Raw genomic sequence first — 26,515 nt, 5'->3', positions numbered from 1 at the left:
GGCAGACTGTAATAATAGCTGATAGTAGTACTTTCCTTTTAGCACCTTCACTTGGTGGGACTGATTGCTTACGGATGTTTTATGATTCATCACTCGAAACTAATATCTAAATCTATGCTGATCTGTATATTCTTTTGCAGGTGACAAGAAAGTTCTCTTTGCAGACAAAGTTTTGAAGTTCACAAGTACAGGGAAGATGAAGCGTCGCATTCTTCTTATAACTGATTTTGCAGTTTACATCGTAGACCCAGACATTGATGCACTTAAAAGGCGGATTTCCCTGGCAGCCGTTGAAAAGCTCTGTTTGAGTGAACTAAGTGATAATTTCTTAGCAATTATTATCCCAACTGAATATGATCTACTGATTGCCAGTACTCGGAAGACGGAAATTGTAAATGTCTTAGTAGACGCTACCAGGAGTCAATCAGATTACGAACTTGAGGTGCTACTCTCTAATAGGTAAGTGCAGTGCCATTTTTGTTCAGCTGAAAACGGATGCATCTGCAGATATTATTGAAGTAGCTTAGTGTGTATTGTTGAAGAATGTGTATGAGACTGATCAAGGGGCCAAAGATTTAAGTCAGAAAGTTTTTGGCTTGATTTCACGACATGCACATTTACTAGTGAATATTATGTCTTGCTTTCATAATAAGGGTTTCAATTATTGTTGTAGATAAACAATGCTGATAAGGTCCTTTGTGTCGTTTATGTTACAACAAAAGCAAATTAATCTCCATGGCTAGCTAGAATAATTATGAGTATTTGATGGACAAGCCCTATGCAAACTGTGCACGACCAGAAGATCTTAATCTTGGACACATGTATGTAGATGATAAGATGGTTGAAATTGCTTCTATCACAAACAGAGAAAGAAAGAGTTTATTTTTATTCCTATGATGCACTATGTGCATCTTTTGCTACCCTCTACCTCGCACAGTTCGCCTGTTTCTTCTTCTGAGAAGATTTTATTCTTCGAAAAAATGTCTTATGTTATTGTTCATACATTTATGCCACCTTCATCTTGCAGATTTGAGTACAATGCTACTTCTGAACTTGTAAAAGAAATTGACTTTGAGGAAACTGAAGGTCAGTGTTAGTTTAAGCTTATGACATTCTCTCTGTCTTCTTCCTGACCCTTAACTTTTACTGTAGTCAGTACTAGGTTTTATTTTGATCATTATTTCTTCAGCCCTCATCTAAGTGGTTTTTCGTGATTCTAAAGTTTTTTACGAGATCTTTTAAATTCCAGGGGGTGTGAGAACAAGAATTGTGCGAAAGTGAGTTGCACCTTTAGTGTAGCGGTCTGACAACATGAAACTGCTAGCATGCCCTGCAGCATCCGTTGCCATTCCCAAGGAGGAATCAGCTTGTCTATGTGTAAAGGTTATTATCTTTCTATTGAGAATTGGACCGATTAAATTGATTTTTTGATCATGTTCAGCTGGTTTTGTTTGCTCTTGTTTACGCCGGCCTATTCATTTACCTAGCTCGTTGTTTTCATGTAAATTTTCAAACTCTTTTTCTTTAATTTTTTTTTTTGTTTAATTGCAATTTTTTAATATTGCAATTTTCCCGATATTGTTAGTATGAGACTCTTGGTGGCATATATTAGAAAAGAATTCGGATTCACAAGCTTACAAAAATTTCTGCCCTTGTGTTTTTTCAATGTTTTCAAAATTGACTTCTACTTCTAATCTATCTATTAGCTTATACGTAAACGATTAATGTCTCTTCTCCAGCATTCAAGCTGCAGAGGTCATTGACACCTATTGTGACGTAGCTACTATCAAAAGTTTCACATTGGGAACTTCTGCAATCCACTCCTCATGAATTACAGGACACGCCCCTCCTCGCTAAGTAGACAACCTTATCATTACCTGTAGCTTTATAGGTGAGTTTCCAGTGAGAAGTTTAAGCAAAAGCAGTGGATACTTGGGACACTTCCGTTATATCCCTGCAACTTCTGGGGCTCGATATCCTGTAACCCGCATGACTGGTGGAACAATAGGACTTACCAATGTCAAGATCAGTGACACAACCAACCCTTTGTAGATATAAAAGTTTGAAGAATTTATGTTTTCATGGACAAGTTTTCCCCAGATAGTCCATGGACGTGGGTAATGTCTCTGGCTGAAACTGTGGCAACACTTAGCCGGTTTCGCATTTACCAGTCCATCGGAATCGGGTCTTTTATCCTCCTGTCTGAAATTTATTAATGCTTAAGAACAGACTCATAACACCAAAATATTTCTAGACTGGATCAATTCAGCGAACACTGAAAAAGATGTATCTTAAGTTGCTATCCAAGGGTCAAAGATAATGCACTGAAACTGGGTTACCAATAGCCAAAGCCAAAGCCGAGTGTCCGTGGCATTTTTCTAACATCTTCTAATTAACCATAGAAACCAATTGCAATGTGAACCTCATTTCTATTTTAGTACAATCAAAACCATAGTTGCACTTGAATTAAAATGGCGTAGAAGTGGAAATTTAAAATGGTAACTTTGAGCCCCCGACTGTTCCACTATGCAATGACGGAAAAAACTGAGTAGTAAATCAGGGAGTGTATTTCTTTTGGTGCTATTCTCCCGCTTAATAATGCAATTGTAAGTGACATCACTGCTAAAATCAGCCAGCACGCTTATGGAAATACCGAAAATTAAAAAATCTGCATTATTGATCTGTCAGGTAATTAAAAATCTTAATAAGTAGGGTCAATCAATATTAACTTACCGCAGGGTGGATGGAATCCAATACAGATAGTATCAGTTAATTAAAGAATAGAAAAGGCTTCATCAATTAGCAACGCTTAGCACAAGTAGCCATCCCTAATAAAAGAACAGAATTTAACTAGTAATATATATATATATATATATATATATATAATTTGCCAGGTGCTCATTGGCCCTCATCGTCACATGACTTCAGAGAATAGATTCCTTCAATTTCGTCCGTTTATTGTACCCTTCATTCATCTTTACTTTATATTCACTCTTTATGTTAATTCGTACTTTCTTTGTGTCAATCCCTTCTTTTGTCTTGTCCACTTGTTTCATGTTTCTAGGTTGTGCTAAGCTGCTGAGTCAAAACTCATTTCCAAATCATCATCTTATAGATATGGTAGCAAAGTTAGCACAAACATTGTTCCTAAATATATTGCACCTGAGAATTCGCAAGCATAGTTCAACCACGGGATTGATTGATTTATCCCACTATCTTTTCTCCCTTAGTTGATGGGGAAATTGAGATCAGGAATATTGCCAGCGAGATTTGTTAGCAAATTAAAGCACTTAAATGAGTTGAAGTCCAAAATTAAGTAAGATATATTCTCACTAAAAAAATCAGCATTTGACAAACTCAAAACTAATAGACTATCCAAGCAGAAAAATCAGCTTTGTGATAAAGTACTAAAATGAAGATGCAGGGATGTCAGAACGGTGATTCCATTGGAACTTAAACAAAAAAAATCTGAAGAGCAGATACGAATTGAGCCTTGGAATCCAATTCCAAGGCAATATAATAGCTAATATTCTGTAGTTATACTGGAGTCCTGATACTGCACACAGATCTTAGTTCATCCCAATTTAGAGACTCAAGGGGTATAATATTATGTCAAATACCAAGGAAATTAAGAAGCAATGTTTGTCTTCCATTATTCCACCCCGTACTAGCCAGAATCAAGTTCGCAAAATAGAAGTACCAAGACCATTTATCCTTTGATTTCATCAGCCTGCAATGATTTTGAATTACCAGATTTTCTCCTTGTACCTGTTTGCGCATGTAGAAGAACAATGAGGCCCAACCATAAGTAACCATCTCCAAGGTTTAACCAGTTCCAACCTCGTTATATTACAGTGGAAATGAACATTTGATTCTTTCTCGATCATGCAAGACATCATTTCCTTTTTTTTTTTCCTGATGGGGAAGGAAGTGTACTCGAAGATTACGTGTTCGATAAAGCAAAGCAATGTAAGTTAACAAGAATGGCGGAGGTAAAGATGATGCAGGGGAAGCAATAATCAGACTACAGCAACTTTTTAACTAACTGTTTTAAACACCAAACTGAGTATATCCTAACTTAATTTACTACAAACCAGGATATCAGAAGATGGTCTCTAACTGCACAAGTTTGAAAAAATCATTATCTAAACATTATAACATATTTACAATAGCATCACGTCTCCGGGTATTATTAAGATGGGTTGTTTAGTAAATGTGGGATTGCCTTGCTTGTATCATTGTCATTAATTAGCAAGGCATCTGCAGCACTATTTGATGAGAATCCCATTTCTTTCAAGCGAGTATACCCATCAGCAAATTCCTTGACCTGAAAAAAGTTGATGAACATCATCTTTCCTCATTCTAAAATGGCAATACTGTTTGAAAAAATTTCAAAGATGAATTGTTCCATTTACTAGACAGAGGCTCTCTCTTAGTGCAATAACACAAATAATTAGTAACACTGTTTGTTACTCCTTCCATCCCAAATAAATTACATGATATGCTTTTCGAGTATCAAAGTTAAATATCTATTACCATTTACAATAAGCTTCAATAAAATAATTTCTAGATTTTCAGACTGCAAAAGGCTGCTACTTGACAAATTGTTCTTCTTATATAGTTTAAAATACTTGTATGTTCAATACGTTAAGACCATTGATAAACAAATACTAGGTCATTCCATCTGGTGCAGAGTATGATAAATAGAAATTATCATTAATAATGTGGGAGTGATTTCTCTAGATCATCTAGATGTCCAAGCTCATAGGCCCTCTTAATTGCAGTCCAAAAAGCATAGCTAAAAAATAAGTGATTGCTGCTACAACCCAAACTGCCGCTTGTCCCCTAGAGCACAAGGAGCTAGAAATTATAAATAGCGCATGCAATGACTGAAATAACATGCAGATAATTAAAATACAAGAATCATGTAATGCGACAAAGAATACCTTGGTTGGATTGTCTCCATAATTTGCAACTGCAAGAGGCACAGCCTCTCTGTTGAGACCCAATGCAATGTATTTGTTCATAACAGGATCCCCAGAGGATGCCTATATTCAAATTAAATAAAACATTAAGCCAATCTATGCCAGATCAGCATCTTGTACAGGCAGAGAAACTGAAATCACATCAGTTTTTTTATGGCAAAACAATCTGTAATCTGATACCTAGAGGGGAAGTATCAGCAAAAGCAAATTTCAAAGCACAGTTGCAAAAAAAAAAAAAAAAAAAAAAAAAAGCACATGATGTACCCTTAACAACAAGCTATTGGCCACACAAACATATCAATCATATATCCTAACATATTCCAAGTATGTCAAAGGATGGACACATTTTGAGGCACTTTTTTTTCTTTTTTCTTTTTTCTTTTCCAAAAGCAATTAGGATTTGAAAACTTCTAAAGGAGGAATGAGAATGAACATTTTTCCCATGCACGGGTCATAGAAAAGAAGGCATGAAACTTGAAATAAGACATCCATTATCATAACATCAAATCAACTTAGCTAAGCATGATAGACTACGTTGTTAAAGAACAATCTCTTGGGCACTGTCCAAGTTCAGGATCAACTGCATGTCATACAGGTCATAGATAGGAAAGTATAAACTGAAGTTAACACTAGCACAGTCATTTGTCGCAAGTAAACTGAGGTAACAAAATAGAGAAAAGTTTTTTTTCCGCAGATAAGTAAAGCAGAATGACAATAGTTAAAGATATACTCAGAAATAGATCTATGTATGATCTTGACACCAAACACAACAGTTAGCTTCATCCATGTCCTTCATGTATTCTTTCTTGGGAATGCTTTGTTGGCATTGCTTAGAATAACTAAGAGTTCAACTGAACAGGGACTGAAATTGTGCCACTGTTGTCATCTAAGATGGTTGAACCGAACTGACTAGCAAACAGCTGAATCTCCAATTATCATTTTCAATTTAGATAAGGAATCAGCAGAGCAAACAGTAGCTAAAATTAACTTCTTATTACCCGAAAAACAAAAAAGAGTTGCACCTTAAAAGTTGATTGTTTTCCGAACATGTACCTCTATAGAGAGGAGTGTAAAACTGCCCTTTAGGGGATAAATGATGTTAACTAGATATATTACCTCTGCTCGAGCTACTTTAACAGTAAGATGTTACCACCTCCATCTGTTTGCTACAGACAAAATACAAACAGCTCGACTTCTTCTCCAATTTTTTCTCACTTTGGGATGAGTTCTTCGTACAATCATTAAGATGGAAACAAAGAGACCATACACCAGTGGAATATTCAATTTACACATCTGTCTTCACGACCCAACTACTAAACTCTTTCTGACGAGCAGCAAATTACAGGTTTTAACGTAGATTCACATGAAAACACACCTGTTTAAACTAAAAAAAAAGATTAACACAATCATAAAATGGAACTGACCATAGAAGCTTGGTGTGACCCTCTGGATGGAAGATTTTCCAGACCTAAACTGCTCCAGTTTTGGCTTTCCTTTTGTGCTTCAGCTAAAATCTTCTTCTCAAGGTCAAAATCAAAGTGAAATGTGCTTCGAGGAATGTCTCCTACTTGTGGGGACAACGGAGGCTATAAGAACCAAAAATACAGAAAACTATGTCAGGTCCAAATATGTTTTTCAAATTTGGTGGCAGCTGTCAATCATTTAATGAACTAACTATATCGCGATCACGAACAAGTTTGGATAGAAATACCTCTGCACACCTGGCGCATGTACCAAATCAATATGTGTATTACATGTGTCTTCTACATAATGGTTTATCACTTAAATATAGTTAATTAATATGCAATCTTATCGCAGTCTATCCCTTATAACTATGGTGAATTAACATAGTTATAGTGCAAGCACTGATCCTGAGAAGCTTTCCCATAGGGTAATGACTAACCAAAAAACTTCTGAAGGTAAATAAAACATTAGGACCATAAACTTCTTTGACCACAGAAATTAAGAACTCAAAGATCAAGCACGCCCTTAATCACATTAACGCAAAATGAAATAGTCAAAAGGTGAATCTGAGAGGCGGTTTAGTGAATACAACACAACCACAGGTTTCATACCGGAGGCCTAATCCGATATTCTGGTTTCATAGCAACTCTGATGCCGATTCCCGCTGCAAAAGTAGATTTCAACAGTTCAATAATCACATCCCCAAGTATGATAAGTATGATTAGCCATCGAAACAGATAAAAGTACCATTGGCTCAAGAACACATATTTCATTTACGTAAAGATGATGGTCAAAAACACAAATGAAATATCACTTTTTCGCCAGTTTCACACCCCAACTAGTTTCACACCCCAACTATCAACTGCTCCTTGTCCCACGTGAATTATCACCATCAATGTATTAAAACACACCTAGTTGAGTAGATTGTGATAATTCAGATAGGAAAAGGGAACAACTAAATAATTGGCCCAAAGTGTGTTTTAATACATAGATTGTGATAGTTCAAGTAGGAAAAAGGAACAGCTGAATAGTTGGCTTATGGGTGTTTTAATACATAGATTGTGATAGTTCAGGTAGAAAAAAGAAACGAGTGAATATGAAACTTGCGAAAAAGTGATAATTCTAAGTATATTTTTTACCATTACTTATACCGAGGGAACTATGAAAGAGAGAAGACATACTAGTGGACGATGTGGGGTAAAAAGAGGGATTACGGTTGCCGCCTGAGTGTTGACCGACCCGAGGATAGAGGCTGGAGGGTTGTCCGTATATCGGATGGGGAGCAGTGGTTGCCGGCCGGCCGTACATGGGGGATTGCGTACTGTAAGGCGGTTCAGTTCTGTTCCTGAAATCGTATGATGATCCCATTCTAAAGACCCAAACAACAAATTTGGGAAACTGAAGACTCTGAGGGGGAGAGAGAAGGAAATTTCAGAGCAGCTTCTTTGAGTTGAACTGCAAAGGGTCCTACACAACACGCATGCAATGTTAGCAATTGACTTTATTCATACACGTACAAAAAAATTGCCTTCATAATTTGATCGGATTTAAGACTTCTTTAATGGGAGTATTCCTTTGCGAACAAGTTATAGTACTGATTTTGAAGTTTCTTTGGGATTCTTGCAAAATATGATTTTAAATTGTCTTCGGAGTCTAATGATCTTTGGACTATTGTGATTGAAAGGTGGTACTAATGTGATTGGTTTTAAACCTTTTTGCCACCTCTGCTCGATAAAAATAACTTGAGTCACTCTTTTTCAAATATTTTTCTTTTTTACTTTATTTGAGATTTATGGAGTTAAAGTTGAAAATGAAGTTAAGTTTGATTTTATCTTTTACAATACTTAAGTATAACTATAACAGTGAAAAGTGAAATGAAAAATATGTTATGTGCTTAAATATAATTATAAAAGTGAAAAGTGAGATGAAAAACAAGTCATAAGTGTTTTTCAAATTGAAATACAATTTTAACTTAGAATTTTCATGACTAAACATTGATTTTTAAATAAAATGAAAAGTTATTCCGAAAAAAAGTTACTAATATTTTTTATGTCCAAGTCCTAAATATCTTCAAAATCACAATTTATCGACTTGGCTAAGCAAAATGCTTCCCATTTTTTGAAAAAATCTTATGAAAGCTAAGCATATTTTGATTGAGAGTGTACTAGATAATTTGAAATGCAGTTCATTCCCAAGGTTGAGAGCGCATGAGATACATGAACTCTGATTTGACTTCATAACGTTAATATCCCTTGTGGTTCATAATATTTCGCTTACTTATCTTTTTTTTTTTTTTTTGAACAAGTCTTTTAACATATTTTTCATTAATATAAAATGTTAAAATAATATGTTAATGATAAAATAATTAAGACTAAAAAAGTTAAAATATGAGAGGTAACGTAATATTGTAAACCACAAAGGATGTTAGTGTTCCGAAGATAAATATCCAAACCTGAGGAGTTCTCAAATTATCCAAAAAATGTACAAAATGATTAATGTTGTGCAAGTTAGGAGATAAGATATGTTTTAGGCCTCATTTGTTTTCATTAATATTAAGACGTCTGAATCTGAATGCACATCTGAATGATTAAGACGTTATTTCTAGGTCTGAACACTGAATGATTAAGACTGTTTGTTTTTCAATATTCGAATGTGCATAATGTATTTATTTAAACATAATAAATACACAATTCAAATTAAAAAGTAACTAAATAGTAGAAAATAAATAAAAAATTAATAAAATAAAATATTATTTTATTAAAAAAATGAAACATTTATGTTCACTAGTAATGGTGGAGATGTTTTGTAGTTGTGGTGGGTGGTGAGTGACGGTGAAAGGGTGAGTGGGCAGTGGGTGGTTGGGGTGAGAGGTGGGAGGTAATAGGGGTGGGGTTGGTGTGGAGTGGGGGTGGGATTGGGGTTGGTGGTGGGAGGTAGGGATGGGTGGTGTGGGGTAGGGGTTGATGGTGGGGGTGGGATGGGGTTAATGGTGGGAGGTGGGAGGTGGGAGGTGGGGTAGTGGGGAATGGGGGTGGGTGGTGTGGGGTAGGGGTTGGTGGTGAGGAGTAGCGGTGGGTGGTATGGGATTGGGGGGGTGATGGGGTGGTGTTATACCCCGTACATTTATACGACGAATTATCTGCAAGCAAATCGACTCAAGTTAAAGGCGCCCCTGAGATCTTTCTACAGATAGTGGGTGTCGGAATTATTTTCGGATACGAAATAGAAATCGTTAATTTTCAATTTTAATTAAAACATAAATTGTGTATAAATTTTATTGATATAAAGATATTATTGGAGATTAGGGGTAAATTAACTATGATTAGATTATTAAGTGGGATTAAAATTTAAATCACTTCATTAATTAATTAAGCTTAAGGGGCCATGTGGGCCCCACCCGAATAAAAATAAAATAAAAAATAAAGGAATCAAAATCTGGAAATTAACAAAACAAGGTGCAAAAGTGAGTCATCAAAAGGGGGAATACGTGTAGCAATATGGGAAATATATATATATTTAATTGGATGTAGTGCAAATGACCATTTTCAAGTCATTTGTTGGTAGACAAAGCTCAAGAGCAAGAAAAAAAAAGTGCCATGGCTGCTCACGGCTAGATTGGGGTTTTAAAAAAAAAAAAAACAGTTTTGTTGCTTAGTAAAAATTCTAAGGAGAAGACAAGGAGATAGAGGTGGAGAAGCAAGAATAAGTATAAAGATTTAAGACACAAATTGGAGCCAAGTATCCAAGGTAAGAATTGGTTATTTCTTTTACATTTAGAATGAGTTGGATGCATTGTGAATATGTATAAAATGGTGCATGTTGGTATTGAATGTTGTTGTTGAAATTTAAAGTTAGCCGTGTGAAGGGCTTATGTGAAGTAATGTTTGAATTTCTTGTACATGTATTAAGGATGGTTTGAATGATGTAGTGTGTTTGAAAGGAATGAAAATTATGAAATTTTGTATGTGGTTGTGTTGAAGCCGTGTAGGAGTTGATTTAAGGAGTTAATGGACTGTTTTATGTGATACTTTAGTTGTTGATTGTTATGGACATTGTGGTGTATTGTTTGCATTTTAAATATGTGAGTTAAGATGTAAAAGAAATGATATATGTGGAAGTGGGAAAAACAATCCAACCGTGGACTGTTTTATGTAAATGGATGGGCTAATTTAGTTTGAATGTTGATTGTTGTTGTCATGGGTTCTAAAATAAGAATGAAGACATCGATGGTTAAAAAGTGGAGTTGAAGTCGTTATGGGCTGTTGTAGGAGTTAGTATGTTATTAATATAGTCTCTTGCGGTTATATAGACAATGTTGCTAAACGTGTTATTGTTGTTTGGTTGGAGTTGGACAATTGCAAGTTATTGCGATTTTTGTAAACTTGATAGATAAGTGTTGATCACAAGAAATTGTAAATGGTAATGTTATGTTGTTGTTTTGGGCCGTGAGCAGGAGTTATTTTTGATCAAGCACGATAGTTAATTTTAAGTAGAATTATAGTTGTTGTTGTCCCGAACTATATGGCGAAAAGATTGGAAAGTTAAAGTTGGAATTGTGTTGATACGATCATATTGTTGCTTTTTATTGGATTGAAGGAATTGAAAGTATAAGTGTGCCCATGTATTGTTGCTGGTATTTCTGTGTCTACAGGAACACAATTGGAAATTTGGATAGGTGAACCTATAAGGGGAAGTGCTGCCGAATTTTCGCCAAAATGTTAGATAATAGAATACTTAAGTGAGAACATATATATAGACTGGAATGTAGGTCCTATAGAAGAATGAACTATAGAGTGGCGAACTAGAAAATATAGTTACTAACGATAACGTCACTTTTATATAAATAGGCGAAAAGAGCAACGAGGCAAAAGGGATTCACGGATAGTCGTCGACAGGTATGTAAAACGCAACCCTTCTTTCTTTTGGCATGCCTTAGTTTTCAATAGGCTACATTACGAGCCTCGAGGAAATTCTAAATTCGAAATCCGAGTACGTTATGATCCTTATATATATTCCTTGGCACTCTTATGTATGATTTGATGAAATATGAACCATTATGTCTTTGAAATAATCGCTTTTCGAACTTTGCATAAAAAGGTTTCACTTTAAAGAATTTCGTAATTTGTGAACGCCATATCTTTCACAGAAAGGCTCGGATTGCTTCAATATTTTTGTAGAAGTTTATATGGCATATAATGAGTATATTTTCCATAGGCGGGCCCGACTCGGGTCAATACCAGTCCGTGGGTCCCGCGACTTTCCTTTATGTAATTCGGACGACTTTTGAAAGAATTTGGTAAGTTTACACAAATTGCTTGGAAAGTTAGGAGATTGTTCGAAGATCTCCAGGGATGACTCTATAGACTTAATGTACGTAAATTGAGCCTATCACTTTAGTTGACCCGAGGTGGGCCCACTATGCTCGATTTCACTCTTATTGCATTTTAACCTATTTTGAGAAGTTTTAAAGGAAACGTCTTAACTACTCTTCTGACTACTAAATGACATTTGTTTAAGTTATTCTATTGAGTCTTATAAATTATTTTGGAATATGGAAATGGTCCCAAGAAGACTATTATCACATAATCTATTTTTGTTATCCGAAATATACGCACCGTGACTATCGTGCGGTTTCATTAATACGGTTGTTGTTCGGAATACTCCATCGAGTCCTTGCAAAATGTATTATGTCTCATATTGCATTAGTTTCTCACTACTCCACTCGTGGATGTCTCAATGTTTCCTTCACTGAGCCCGGGCCAGGATATGTTGTCAAGCGTATTCCTCTGCATTGTTCACCGTGCCTCGATGGTGAGGGGGCAGGTATACGTGTACATGGGTTGTGGAGTATGCTGTGCCATGTACACTATTTTGATATGATATGATATGATCTGATATGGCCATTTGACATGACATGCTATGTTATGGGGTTATCCCCTATTCTGATCCTTATGTGTTGTGGCACCAGCGTCGGGAGGGTGACCACGTTCTGTCTACCGAGTCCCTTGGCGGGGGCCGGGCATGATATGGCATATGTTTCTGTACACATTCCTTATGTTTTGAAATATGCATTTGGTATTCTGGATTTTTGCATTCCTTTCTGTTCGTTCTGTTTCCGGTTATGATTTTGGTTTCTCTACTTCAGGCTTTACATATTCAGTACATATTTCGTACTGACCCCCTTTCTTCGGGGGCTGCATTTTCATGCCGCGCAGGTACATACGACAGGTTCGCTGATCCGCCCGCTTAGGATCTTATTCTGCTATTCTGAGGCGCTCTCTTATCCGGAGCCTATATTTTTGGTACAGTCTCCTGCTATTGTATAAATGTACGTCACTCAGGGGTACGACGGGGCCCTGTCCCGTCATATGATTCTGTCGGTCTGTTAAGAGGTTTGTGGACATGTTTGTGGGTTGGGGGTCTTCCTGTATGAATGCATGTATATGTTGTGTTTGGGCGATCCCATTCGCTGCGGCGGCCGGTCCGCATATGTTTAAATGTTGCTTTGTTGGCCCTGTGTGGCCTTTGTTGGTATTTTCTGTGCGCAGGGTATATTGGATAGTCCGTAAAACAAAGGAAACTCTGCCGAAATTTTTCTGGAAATTATCTAAATTTAAAATATAGTCTTGTCGGCTTCTGCTATATACTGGAATGCAGTTAATAAAATCTGAGATAGCATTTGATAGATGTGTCTGGGTGCCCAAATTGGGCACTAGTCACGGCCTACGAGGTTAGGTCGTGACAGGTGGGGGTGGTGGGGAGGGAGTGGTCGAGAGTGGGGGGCTGGTGTGGAAGGTAGGTGGGTAGTGGGGTGGGGTTGAGGTGGATGGGTGGGGTTGGGGTGGAGAGTGGGTGGGGGTGCGGTTGAAGTGGAGGGTTGGGTTTGGGGTTGGGATTAGAGCTGGTGATAAAAAAGTTCCATACAAAAATACCTCTTAATGATATTAAGACTTGGTTCAAGATCTTAATGATTAAGACCTATTCAGACCCAATAAGTGCTTAGATCTTAATGCAAACAAATACACTTAATGACTTAAGGTCTGAACCATTCAGATTCAGACCTCCAATAAGTGCAAACAAATGAGACCTTAGTGTATCTCTATATACTTATAAATTTTAATTTATATATATATATATATTTTTTTTTTTTTTAGAAGGTGTACCTTTTAACTCTAAATCCAAGATCCGTATTTGGTGGTGGTCAATGACAACAAAACACATAAGTCTCTATGAAATGGAATGGGAAAATACAAAGACACAAGAGGACGACGACAGAAAAGAGAATATTCGTCCGAGACATGAGCAATAACACTATGCTACTTCTACGCTAACCTCTGATTAACCAAATATCACCTCCACAATAGTAACTACCCCCATACACAGGAACTCACAAACAAATCTTAACTGTGATATTGTACTATTTGCACATTACATTTACATTTTTGTCGATCATCAATAAATAATTACGTTGTTTATACAATATACAATGACCAAGATCAATATTCGCACTGGATTTTGCTCTTAAGGATAAGTTTTTTTTTGTTTTTCTGACGATGTTTTTGTCTCTCTCTGGTTAGTCCTTTTTTTTTTTTTTTTTTTTTTTGTCTTGTCTTCTCCGATTTATTCACGCTGTAACTATGGCCCTGCATGTACTTTTTTTTTTTTTTTTTTTAATTTCCTCGAAGTTGTAATTGGCTAGTTTTCATTCATTTCTTTTTCGTCTAATGATCCAAAATGTTGTGGTTTTCTGTAATTTATGTTGTTTCTTGATTGCATGTTGGATCTCGCATTTGAGTTTCTATTTATCTATACTGAGTATCTTATAATGGCCACGGTTTAGGGACGTTTCGTCCCTAAACAGCACCTAATTAAAACACGGATTTAACCTGTATACACTAATAGTGAAAATTAAATTACACCATGGGTGCATGATATAACCAATTGTAGCATGCAGCTTTATTTTTCAGGTAATTAATCCACACTTGTAGGCATCAGTTACCTGTTATCTCTATTGTGACTTTATTGTTACGCTGTCAGCATATATAAAAGTTGTACTCATTAAACACTCCCCATTCCTTGGAATCTTTCTTGTTTTCAGTTTCTTTCTCATACTCAACTTAAGATTATCAGGAGTGAATTTCCTTTTCACTTGGAATTCATACAAATTAAGGAAAACTTTGCAGGGAGAAAGAATTGGACAAGGAAATGAAGGACCTCTGGACTGTGTTTTGTGGGGCACCTGGTTGCTCGGACGATAATGGAAAGCTTTGCCTTGCTGATTTTGGGTCAACGGCAGATCCTTCGTCCTGTATGAATCATGTCTTGATCATTTGTTTTGATGTTATACTTCTTCTCATCTTCTTATTTACTCTGTTTTCTAAGGCATCCTTAAGAGCTACCAATATTCCTGCTCGCTTTCATGGGTTTTCGCATTTGCAGTTGATTTCTGCTATTTTTAATGGCCTCCTAGGATTGGTATATTTGGGATTTGGCATTTGGATTTTACAAGATAAGGTGATGAAAACCCACAGTTTATTACCTCTACACTGGTGGTTGTTAATCTTGTTTCATGGAATGACATGGTTATTAATAAGTTGTACCACAAGTCTTCGAGGAAAATATTTCTCAAAAACCCCTTTGAGGCTTTTGTCAATTCTTGCTTTTAGCTTTGCTGGGGTTTCTTGCGGTTTATCTCTTTTTGCTGCCGTTCTTGTCAAAAGGGCATCGTTGAAGATAGCTTTAGATATATTGTCTTCCCTAGGAGCATGTTTATTGTTGTTATGCACATATAAAGGGCTAAAGCAGGAAGATGTCATTGGAAATGACCTTTATGCTCCCTTAAATGGAATCAATAAAAGTAATTCTGTTAGCTCGATCACTCCATTTGCTAAGGCTGGAATCTTGAGCAAAATGTCATTTTGGTGGTTGAATCCTCTGATGAAGAACGGGAAGAAGAAAACTCTTGGGGATGAGGACATACCTGGATTGCGTGAGGCAGATCGTGCAGAATCATGTTACTTAATATTTGAGGAGCTATGGAACAAACAGAAACAAGTTGATCCCTCTTCCCTGGCATCAGTTTTGAGGACAATTCTCATATGCCACCGGAAAGAGATTGTTGTTTCAGGATTCTTTGCTCTGCTGAAAGTAGTCACTCTTTCAGCAGGTCCTTTGCTTCTTAATGCATTTATTAAGGTTGCTGAAGGAAATGCAAGTTTCAGAAATGAGGGACTTTTCTTGGCCATTTTGCTTTTCACTTCAAAGAGCTTGGAGTCCTTGTCGCAAAGACAGTGGTATTTCAGAAGCAGACTTATTGGTCTAAATGTGAGGTCTTTACTTACAGCAGCTATTTATAGGAAGCAAATTAGATTATCTAATGCCGCCAAGCTGATACATTCCAGTGGTGAGATTATGAACTATGTTACTGTGGATGCTTATCGGATTGGAGAGTTTCCTTTTTGGCTGCATCAAACCTGGACAACAACTGTCCAGCTCAGCCTCGTACTTATAATTCTCTTCCGCACTGTTGGTCTTGCAACTGTTGCATCCTTGGTAGTCATTATACTCACTGTGCTGTGCAATACTCCCCTTGCAAAGTTACAGCATAAGTTCCAAACCAAGTTGATGGTTGCACAAGATGATAGGCTAAAAGCTATTTCGGAGGCTCTTGTTAGTATGAAGGTTCTAAGATTATATGCATGGGAATCCCATTTCAAAAATGTTATCCAGATTTTGAGGCAAGTAGAAGAAAAGTGGTTATCAGCTGTTCAGTTGCGTAGATCATATAATAGCTTCCTTTTCTGGTCATCTCCTGTTTTGGTCTCTGCTGCTACGTTTGGAACTTGTTATTTCCTTGGCATTCCCCTAAACGCAAGCAACGTTTTTACCTTTGTAGCAACTTTACGCCTGGTTCAGGAACCTGTTAGAACAATTCCGGATGTTATTGGTGTTGTAATTCAAGCAAAGGTTTCCTTTGAGAGGATTGTCAAATTCCTTGAGGCATCTGAGCTGGAAATGGCAAATTTGAGACGAGACCACATCAGAAGCACAGATCATGCTGTACTCATCAAATCAGCTAATCTCTCATGGGAAGAGAATCCATCGCGACCAACACTCAGAAACATCAATTTGGAGGTTAAACCTGGTGAGAAGGTTGCTATATGTGGGGAAGTTGGCTCAGGAAAGTCAACTCTTCTGTCAACAATTCTGGGAGAGGTTCCAAGTATACAAGGAACAGTAAGTCCTTTCCTAGTGGGTTAGGTAATAAGAGCCAGGAGCATAATGATAATATGGTTCATCAAAGTTTGATCAAAGTTTCAGTATCTATGATTGATCCTTAAAATTATGTGTTTTCTGCAGGTTCAAGTATATGGAACAACTGCCTACGTCTCTCAATCAGCGTGGATTCAGACAGGGACAATACGAGAGAATATTTTGTTCGGTTCTCCATTGGATAGCCAGAGATACCAGCAAACCTTGGAGAAGTGTTCACTGTTAAAAGATCTCGAGTTACTACCTTATGGTGATCTCACGGAAATAGGAGAAAGAGGAGTCAATCTTAGTGGTGGACAAAAGCAGGGAATTCAACTTGCTCGTGCACTTTATCATGATGCTGATATATATCTCTTGGATGATCCCTTCAGTGCTGTAGATGCCCATACCTCGACAAGCCTATTCAACGTGAGCATCTCTTTAGTAATGTGATTCTCATCATTTCTTGCCATTTCCAAGCTCAATTGATCCTATGCAGGAATACATTATGGGAGCTCTTTCTGGGAAGACTATCTTACTTGTGACCCATCAAGTTGATTTTCTTCCTGCATTCGATATGGTTCTGGTTAGTTTTCTCCATGAAGTTGTGTTTTCAATAGTAAACCGAGTCTTTTGATACTATCATACAACATTGTTGCATATATATCTACTTTGATTTGCAGTTAATGTCAGATGGAGAAATTTTACGCTCAGCTTCATATGATCAGTTATTGGCCTCGAGTAAAGAATTTCAAGACTTGGTTAATGCAGATAAAGAGACTGCTGGTTCAGAAAGGGTTGCAGAGGCTTTTTCTTCGCCAAGAAGTGATACTTGTTCAAGAGAAATTCTAAATAAGGATACCGGTAAACAACTCGAAACCTCTGGAGCAGATCAGTTGATCAAGCAAGAGGAGAGGGAAATTGGAGACGCTGGATTTAAGCCTTATGTTCAGTATTTAAATCAAAATAAAGGATACTTGTTCTTTGCCATGGCTATTCTCTCTCAACTTACATTTGTGGTCGGTCAGATATTACAGAACTCCTGGATGGCTGCAAATGTTGAAAATCCTGAAGTTAGCACTTTGAAACTGATTTCAGTTTACTTGCTAATTGGAGTTATATCCACACTGTTTTTGCTCTCTAGATCGCTATTAACAGTTGTTTTGGGTTCGCAATCTTCAAAATCCTTGTTCTCGCAGCTACTAAATTCTCTTTTCCGTGCTCCTATGTCATTCTATGACTCCACACCTTTGGGAAGGATACTGAGCAGGGTAAGTATCTCAAACGTGACAATTGAAAGATAAATGATATTAACCACTTTTACTAACTTTTCCCTTCCCCTTTCCATTATTTCAGGTGTCATCAGATTTGAGTATAGTTGATCTCGACGTCCCATTCAACTTGATTTTTGCTGTTGCAGCTACCACAAACTTTTATTCTAATCTTACAGTACTAGGTGTTGTTACTTGGCAAGTTTTGTTCGTCTCCATCCCAATGGTTTATGTGGCCATTCTCTTACAGGTACTAGTTATATTTTGATTCATATGAGTATCTTCTGCTCACACACTCAACATACTTTTTTAGGTCAACATACAGGACGTCAGATACATCTTTATGTCAATATCTTAAATTTTGTTTAATCACTATGGAAACAAACTAAATAGTTTCCTTATGTTATTGACCATACTCAGAAAATCCAGCGAAATCCATTCTCTGCCAAGGATTAGGGGGAATAAGAAAGTTTAATTCTGTGCTTCCAGCTGATGAACTGATAAATAATTTTTTTTTTCCACAGAGATACTACTTTGCATCAGCCAAAGAGTTGATGAGGATCAATGGAACTACCAAATCATTTGTAGCCAATCATCTTGCTGAATCCGTTGCTGGGGCTGTGACTATAAGGGCATTCAAAGAGGAACAGAGATTTTTCAGGAAAACTTTTGAACTAATTGATATAAATGCCAGTCCTTTCTTCCACAATTTTGCAGCAAATGAGTGGCTGATTCAACGGCTGGAGACTATTAGTGCAACTGTTCTTGCTTCCTCAGCACTTTGCATGGTTTTACTTCCTCCTGGGACTTTCAGCTCTGGCACGTTATCGATCAACTCATAATATGCTTGGAATTGGATAGAAAAGCGCGTACTTCTGGTTTTTCTTTACCTTTGATCATTGTCTAAAACATAATTGATTTTCTAATACCTGTTAAGGTTATTGCAGGATTTATTGGGATGGCTTTATCTTATGGTCTTTCCCTAAACATAACCCTTGTTTCTTCCATTCAATATCAGTGCACTTTGGTGAACTATATCATTTCTGTGGAAAGACTTAACCAGTATATGCACATACCAAGTGAAGCTCCTGAAATTTTAAAAGAGAACCGTCCTCCATTCAATTGGCCTTCAAGGGGTAAAGTCGAAATTCAAGATTTGCAGGTAAACTTCATCTGCACTAATTTTCAATCCTTTTGGGACAGTGTTGAACATACTAATGAGATTGCGTGCCTCAAAGCAGATAAGATATAGGAAGGATACGACACTTGTTCTTAGAGGGATCAGCTGTACAATTGAAGGAGGTCACAAAGTTGGCATTGTTGGACGGACTGGCAGTGGAAAGAGTACACTCATTAGTGCACTATTTCGACTAGTGGAGCCCGCAGGTGGAAGGCTTGTGGTTGATGGAGTAGACATTTGTAAAATTGGTCTTCATGATTTGAGGTCCCGTTTCGGGGTAATACCTCAGGATCCCACTCTCTTCAATGGAACAGTGAGATGCAACTTAGATCCCCTATGTCAGCATACTGACCAGGAGATTTGGGAGGTAATGTGCTTCTACTATTTTATAAATAGCATAGCTTTTTTCTGATTACTTATTATCATTTTTTATCTGCATTGGAAAAGGTTCTTGGGAAATGTCAGCTACACGAGGCAGTTAAGGAAAAAGAGAAAGGGCTTGATTCCTTGGGTAATCTTCTGAACATGTCTGGTTGTTTTATACCAGTGGGTTCTTATTGACCATGGACTCATTTCAGTTGTGGAAGATGGATTGAACTGGAGCATGGGGCAGCGACAACTGTTCTGTTTAGGGCGTGCTCTTTTGAGGAAAAGCAAGATTTTGGTGCTTGATGAAGCGACAGCATCAATTGACAATGCCACTGACATGATATTGCAGAAAACTATCAGGACGGAGTTTGCTAATTGTACTGTAATTACAGTTGCCCATAGAATACCCACAGTAATGGATTGTACAATGGTTCTAGCCATTAGTGACGGTTAGGATCTATCTGTTTACTTTTGAATACTTAGTAGCTCAGAGAATATGTTAATCCCAGAGTGTTATTCCGATGACTTACTTTTGGCTGCTATAATACAGGAAAATTAGTGGAGTATGATGAACCTATGAAGCTGATGAAGAATGAAGGTTCGCTCTTTGGGCAGCTCGTGAAGGAGTACTGGTCTCATTATCACTCAGCGAAATCACATTGAAGCAAACTGCAGATCTGTAATATGTTTTGTGGCGCATCAAACTTCACATATGTTACCTAAATTGCAACCCAAATTAGCCTATCGAGGGAAGCACTAAAGTTAATTTTGGTGAGTTGGTCTAGTTTTGGCATGCGAATGTGATGATTCAATTTTGGTGAGTTGGTCTAGTTTTGGCATGCGAATGTGACGTAGATCAAAACTAGGATACAGGATTAACAACTGTATGGGGACATCTTTTTTTTTTTCTTTTAGATAGCGGAGGTGCCAGGACAAGATTGTGTGCACCTCGACTATTCCACTGGCTAGGTGAAAGAGCTTAGATCTTTCTCTTAATGTTCGTGCATAACTTGATGTAGGCTGTTGACACTGGGAAGATTCAGTATGCAGTGAGCCAAACCAACAACAGCTTACTAGTTTAGCTCACCAATTTTATTGATCTTGTAAACATTTTTAATTAGGCATGCTAGCAAAGTCTTTTTTTCAGGGTCATCAATGTACACAATTTTCCAGTGGTATGTATGAAATTCTTTCCACCTTTCAATCTTCACTTTAGCTGTTAACACTTAACACACAAAAATGACCTCTAATCAAACTCAATCATTTTGCTAATCCTCCTTAATACGCTATAAAATCTTCAACAGTGAGTCAAATGTAACTTTTCTCCTAAAATTTGATTTGGAGAAGATACATAATTACTACTTACTAGCTGCTGTTGGATAGTTTGGTAGTGGATATGATCTTATAATGGTTATTTTCATATATTACGATAAAAGAAACCGAAAAAGAGATGGAATAGGATTTATACAGAGGAAATGGAGGAGATATCTGAGAAAGCAGAAGAATTGAGTGAAATTAAACAATAAAACAGTACAGTGAGTTCTTGCAATCTGTATGGTGTTGTAGCAACAGATGATAGAAGAGTGTTTTTGGGTACTTCTCTTGGGAGAAGGGGAATGAATAATCAATGCTGATACAATTGGGTAAGCCTAAGAAAAAGTATGTGTTCCTTTTCACCTTCAACTATCTAGGTGACATAGTGGAGTGACTGTATGTAGCATAAGATGATGGATGAGTAGCAATAGAAAAGGAACTATACTGATTGAGCTCCCTCTTCATTGCCTTGTATACTTGATCCAACCCTTCCTCTATTAACTGCAAAACTGTCTGTGGCATTGGTGGCATATTCATGTCAACTGATCCTTCCAACATCTTTACCACTTCCCCCATGGAAGGCCTGTTTGACACCTCATCCTGAATACACCAGAAGGCAACCATCAATGCTCTCATTACCTCTTTTTCTTCTTCTACTCCTCTAAGTCGCCTATCTACAACTTTTACAGGTGTTCCACTAGTCATCTCCTGGAAATAAAAAGAGAAAAATAGTGAAGACTACATTTACCAGAAAGGATGGAACACTATGAACCAAATTACAGGATGGGGCTAACTTCATTTTTGGCCCGTCTGCTGAAATTAATTACGGGCGCTAACCAAAATATACAAAACCTATACACGGATTATGTACATTATCTGTATATTTATGTATGAGTATATGGATATTTTATGTATACAACATGTATATTATATGTATATTTATACTTAATATACAAAACCTATACATTTGCTGACTATTATGTTTTTGAGAGGTCAACAAATGTAATTATCCAGAGGACAACTGTGCATTTCTGTATGTCAAAATCAAGTGGCGTACCTTGTAAGCCCATCCAGGATAAAAGAAGTCGTCTGCATCACAAGTCATATCAAGATTTCTCCGACCACCAATGATTTCTAGAAGAAGCATGCCGTAGCTGTAAACATCAGCTTTTACGGTGATAGGTCGATTGCTGACCCACTCGGGTGCTAAATAACCTCTGGTTCCTCGGATCATTGTGACAACATGGGAGTGCTCTCTCCCCATTAACTTAGCTAGTCCAAAATCAGATACTTTAGGGCAGAAATTCTCATCCAGAAGTATGTTTTCTGGTTTGATGTCACAATGTATTATTCTGTTCCTACATTGCTCGTGAAAATAGGCTATCCCTTGTGCAGTGTCAACTGCTATGCGGAAACGTGACACCCAATCTAGTAGTCTATTTCTTGTACTAATTGAATGAAATATCCACTTATCTAATGAACCATTTTTCATGTACTCATAAACTAGTAGCCTGTCAAAGAATGAAATTTTGGTGAAAATTGTGCTAATCCCTGACTGTGAGGCTAAAACATCCTTCCCATTCTATAACATCACAAATTACAATGAAAAAAGTTACTTACCGTTGGGTTCCCTCAGAACAGTATCCACATAGACGAACCAAGTTCAAATGATGCATAGAGCCAATGGTTTTGACCTCCGTTATAAATTCCTTCTCTCCATGACGTGAAATTTTGTCAAGTTTCTTTACTGCAATCAAGGTTCCATCTTTTAGGCTTCCCTTGTATACACTGCCAAATCCACCTGTCAAAGCAGCACTGTACTAATCATATTTCTTACCTTATTGAAAGAAACCAGTTTACTGTGCTTGGATTTCTTACCTGTTCCAAGTAACTCAGAAAAATTGTTAGTCCAACATTGTAGGTGGCGGTAGCTGAAACTAATTGGAGCTCCCGACAAGAGCAAGGATCCCTCAAGAGCCCTCTTTAGCGATCTTTTCCTATGGATATTGATATATAATAAACAACAGAGAAGCCCAATTAGAACAATCATACTCAGGACTATAGGAAGTATCAAAACCTTATCGTGCCCACTCTCCGACTCATCTGATGAATTCCCGGGTGTTCTGTTACCAGTTGCTCCAGATACTGAGGCATTGGCCTCAACCTTCACAAATAAGGTTGAAACAGGATCCTCAAATCCACCAAATTCCAAGCTCCTAAGTAACCAACAATAAGCCTTTTCCTCACTAAGTCCATAAACAGAAGCAACACAATCACAGTTTGATAAGCAAGCATCACCACATTTGGTCACAGTCCCTCTGTCACTATAATTTCCTATGACAGATGATTCTGAGAAATAATAATTAGTTTTCTGAACCGTAGAAATCTTGAACTGGGATGTCAAGTTTTCATGCCGAGGTCCACATTTCCCTGTCAGTAAAGAATTTCCTGAACATGAGACATCATTATTTCCCACCTTACTGGTCCCTGGCAAACATGTGCAAGAAGCATTTGTTTTGCTTCTGTCTAAATTACATATCCCATTGCCACAAATTCCAGAAATATCACATGGATTGGACACAGCTGCCCACTCTGGAACCCATTGCCTTGATCCATTCATATCATTATCCCATCGATATAGACGTAAATTTCCATTAACCTCAAGGGTTAATCGACGAAGAACAGATGACACGTAGGAATTCGTCTGATTTACAGCCGATGATAGTCCTCCATAATCGTCATCATTTTTATATACATAAACTGCTCCATCTGAAGATGAGCCATAAATTATACCAAAGCTTCCTGCTTTATCCAATACTGCAATAACATCTCCAGTGACATTTGATATTTCGGGTCCTGACCAATAAGAAAAATTGCTGTAAAATTCAGGCGACGAATCATAGGACTTACTGGGCACAATATAGGTCAATGCAAGGCTTAGTGAAGTAGGCTGCTGTAACATTTTTAAAGTGTAGTAACCCCCATGAGAAGGTGATTTTGATGATGTTAATTCTAGTGAAACTGCTAAGGATTGACCAGGCAAGAGAGTATCAGATGGATGTGAAAAGCTTTGCCATGCAATACTTAGGTTGGTGCTGTAGAGAATGAAGTTGCCATTTTTGGACATGACAGCCAACTCTACGCCTGCTTCCGAGGTGTTTGATGTCCACACTGCGGTGTCTCCATCCATCAACAAGAGATTTCCTGTGGTGTCAAACTCCAAGATTGCATCTTTGCTGACTGGGGGATTTCTATTTAGAGGATTGAGACAAAATGGCCAAAAAGTTATATTACCTGCAAAAGCTTTATTAAAAACTAGAGGTGAAGGAGTATTTTCTTCTTCCTTCCTTGTCTATAAACACAACAATATTTCTAATCTACAAATCCATACTTGTGTCTACGCGATGAGCCATTTCAAGAACAAATTAATTACATTAAAATATCAAATCTTGCCCTTTGAATAGAAAAAGAAACCGCGAAAGCTGGGATGGAGATATGGAGTTTGTGTATGTTGAAAAGTTACGGAAGAGAAGCTACAGTTTAATCATGCTACTTTTCGTCTTACTAACAGAGTGAATCTAGGATTTCATGTATATATCTATATTCTGTGTTGAAAATACTAGATTCAATTGAACTATTGAATATAAGTTGCATCTGCTTCTACCAATCACTCCAATAAGTAGTGGTTTTAAGTCATATACTCTATAAAAACTACTAGTATTTTCTACCTTAGAACTATGATAGTATAGTAAGTTAGAACTATTTTTATGATGTTACCAGTTAAAGCTTATATTAGTACAGATTTACCTATTACAACCTTATTATAAGCAAGGGCATAGTTAGGAGGACGCAAGGAGATTCATGCAAACCGTCTTGGTTGGTGAATTCCGCTACATATACAACATCAAGATTATTTTTTAGGTATATACAGTAGATATTGTATATCTTTGGCTTCTTTGTGTGTTTACTTCTTTATATTTTGAGTGTCTTTAGTGAAAATTCAGACTCCTCCACTACTTATAAGTAACCTCACTATATAAATACTACTACTATTCTTTTGCACTTAAAATCGTAAGTAATAAGCTAAGCAAACTTGAACAATGGTTTTTATTCTTTTGCACTTACATATTAGGAGACCAAACCAATGTTCGATCTCCTGGAAGTTGCGCAAACCAAATCGCCAACTGATATTGATCATTCGAATGCACTGTTGGGGTGAAGCCAAAAGCAAAAGTTCCGTTGTCAGAAAACCATGCTTGGTTCTCTTTAGCTAACAACCTTGAACCCAAGATAACTCGAGCAGACACTGTAGAGCCATGAAGCTCTACGACAAACAGTAACAGCAAAGCGAAAGCGGAGGAAAGTAAAATGGGAGCCATATGTGCAAATTAGTGGAAGTGGAAATTCTATTTCAAGAAAATCAAATTGACAATGTAACTGTCATTGGGATCCTTATTAAAGAAGAACGGATTGGTAGATGAAGAAAATTTTATGGAGATCATAATTCAGAACAGGTGTACAAAGATGGTTGGTGGGTGAGCTACAACGTTGAAAAATGATCAAATTATTGAAACGGTCGGTTCTGGCATTTGGCGGCACGTGTCTAATTAATTTCTTTGCTGCTTTCAAACTATACAAGGATTGAAACTAATGAACTTGTAAAACCGGACTGCAGTTATTCTTGATTTCACACTTCACCATCAGCAACAGGTAGGTAATCTGAGTAAACTTATGCTGCCAAAATAAAGAGTTTTTTTTATGGTGATGATTGGCTTTGAACTCTGCATCCAGAAGTGGTTATTTTGTGAATTATTTGGTGTTCTTTTAATAGCATTAAAGATTTCTTGTTTGTTTATCCACAAGACAAGACACGATGTGACAAAAAGGATTTAATTAGATTTCTCCTTCTGGATAATGCGTACAACATTTGGGAGTTGAAAACTTTCGTCTCTTGACTCTTGACACTAAACCAAATCAACATTGAGAGCAATGGCGGGCTTATTTAGCCTTTGTCAACCATAATACTTGTAAAGACATTTGAGATAACCTCGTCCGTATACTTTTAAGTATACGTTATTTTTGCTCTCTGTATTACCAAAATGTTGTATTTATGATGCACCGTTCATTTTGAGGTCCATTTTGACTCTTGAACTTCTTTGGTATGGGCAGGAAAGAAGAGCTCGGTTTCCAAAGGCTGTTGGGAGTACGTTTCCACGTAGACACCTTTGAGGACGGGTGGAACCCCCAGGATCTGGTCTATGCAGTCATTTGCTTCCTAGTGTTGTCGCATGAGACTCTAGAAGCGAGTTTGGTGGCTCAGGGGCAACGGTGCCTTGTACTACTACTCCAATCTCTGAGTTAACGGGAAGTCCTCCGGTGCCAGTGTTTCTGGAGAGTTAGGAGTCTCCACAACTGGTCATGTTTCCGAGGGTGGTGTTGGCGCTCTGATGTTCGTGTTGCCGGTTAGGGCTACTATTGTTAGGCTGAATTATACCATGAATGCGTTTTGTTATGAGACCAGCTTCATCATCGCATATTTAAAGTTACGCTGTTCTGTTTCCCTATTAGAAGACCTTCAGGGGAATTATCCCTGGACGTACGTGGCGAATTCATTTGGTTGTGATTCGGAGTTGATTGATCATCTCGCGGGGCTTGGTCACCCCGTTGATCTTGCTGATCGA

At 37.4% G+C, this 26,515-nt stretch overlaps 3 protein-coding genes and 1 long non-coding RNA gene across 6 annotated transcripts; 2 read left to right on the top strand and 2 right to left on the bottom strand.

Moving 5' to 3' along the window:
- Positions 1-4,011: 4,011 nt before the first annotated feature.
- LOC132639520 (uncharacterized) lies at positions 4,012-8,114 on the bottom strand. Of its 2 annotated transcripts, none has more exons than XM_060355965.1 (5): positions 7,631-8,108; positions 7,061-7,113; positions 6,410-6,571; positions 4,947-5,048; positions 4,012-4,327 (listed from the first exon to the last, which is right to left on the bottom strand). In XM_060355965.1, the coding sequence occupies exons 1-5, from the start codon at positions 7,815-7,817 to the stop codon at positions 4,193-4,195; spliced, it is 639 nt and encodes a 212-aa protein (XP_060211948.1). In that variant the 5' UTR covers positions 7,818-8,108; the 3' UTR covers positions 4,012-4,192. The 2 variants fall into 2 exon arrangements, with proteins under 2 accessions (XP_060211948.1, XP_060211954.1); XM_060355971.1 differs by lacking the exon at positions 4,012-4,327 and adding an exon at positions 4,396-4,845 and having other exon boundaries at positions 7,631-8,114.
- A 1,741-nt stretch (positions 8,115-9,855) lies between these two features.
- On the top strand, positions 9,856-13,083 carry LOC132607535 (uncharacterized). The gene is made up of 3 exons (XR_009570301.1): positions 9,856-10,196; positions 11,297-11,344; positions 12,665-13,083. It is a non-coding gene; the product is annotated as an uncharacterized LOC132607535 (long non-coding RNA).
- Positions 13,084-13,884: 801 nt separating this feature from the next.
- Positions 13,885-20,707, top strand: LOC132639514 (ABC transporter C family member 10-like). Its single transcript, XM_060355957.1, has 11 exons — positions 13,885-16,685; positions 16,809-17,129; positions 17,200-17,286; positions 17,384-17,971; positions 18,057-18,221; positions 18,496-18,790; positions 18,919-19,133; positions 19,213-19,518; positions 19,599-19,662; positions 19,730-19,969; positions 20,071-20,707. Exons 1-11 carry the CDS (start codon positions 14,655-14,657, stop codon positions 20,181-20,183), a joined length of 4,425 nt encoding a protein of 1,474 aa, XP_060211940.1. The 5' UTR covers positions 13,885-14,654; the 3' UTR covers positions 20,184-20,707.
- Positions 20,708-21,071: 364 nt separating this feature from the next.
- Positions 21,072-25,557, bottom strand: LOC132639502 (G-type lectin S-receptor-like serine/threonine-protein kinase At5g24080). 2 transcript variants are annotated; one of them, XM_060355949.1, is made up of 5 exons: positions 24,960-25,557; positions 22,713-24,085; positions 22,455-22,635; positions 21,892-22,345; positions 21,072-21,542 (listed from the first exon to the last, which is right to left on the bottom strand). In XM_060355949.1, the coding sequence occupies exons 1-5, from the start codon at positions 25,211-25,213 to the stop codon at positions 21,204-21,206; spliced, it is 2,601 nt and encodes an 866-aa protein (XP_060211932.1). In that variant the 5' UTR covers positions 25,214-25,557; the 3' UTR covers positions 21,072-21,203. The 2 variants fall into 2 exon arrangements, with proteins under 2 accessions (XP_060211932.1, XP_060211935.1); XM_060355952.1 differs by having other exon boundaries at positions 22,713-24,128; positions 24,960-25,163.
- Between the last annotated feature and the right edge of the window lie 958 nt (positions 25,558-26,515).

This window comes from Lycium barbarum, chromosome 1 (genome assembly GCF_019175385.1).
Source record: "Lycium barbarum isolate Lr01 chromosome 1, ASM1917538v2, whole genome shotgun sequence".
Lineage (NCBI taxonomy): Eukaryota > Viridiplantae > Streptophyta > Magnoliopsida > Solanales > Solanaceae > Lycium > Lycium barbarum.
This window is presented reverse-complemented; position numbering and strand designations above follow the sequence as displayed.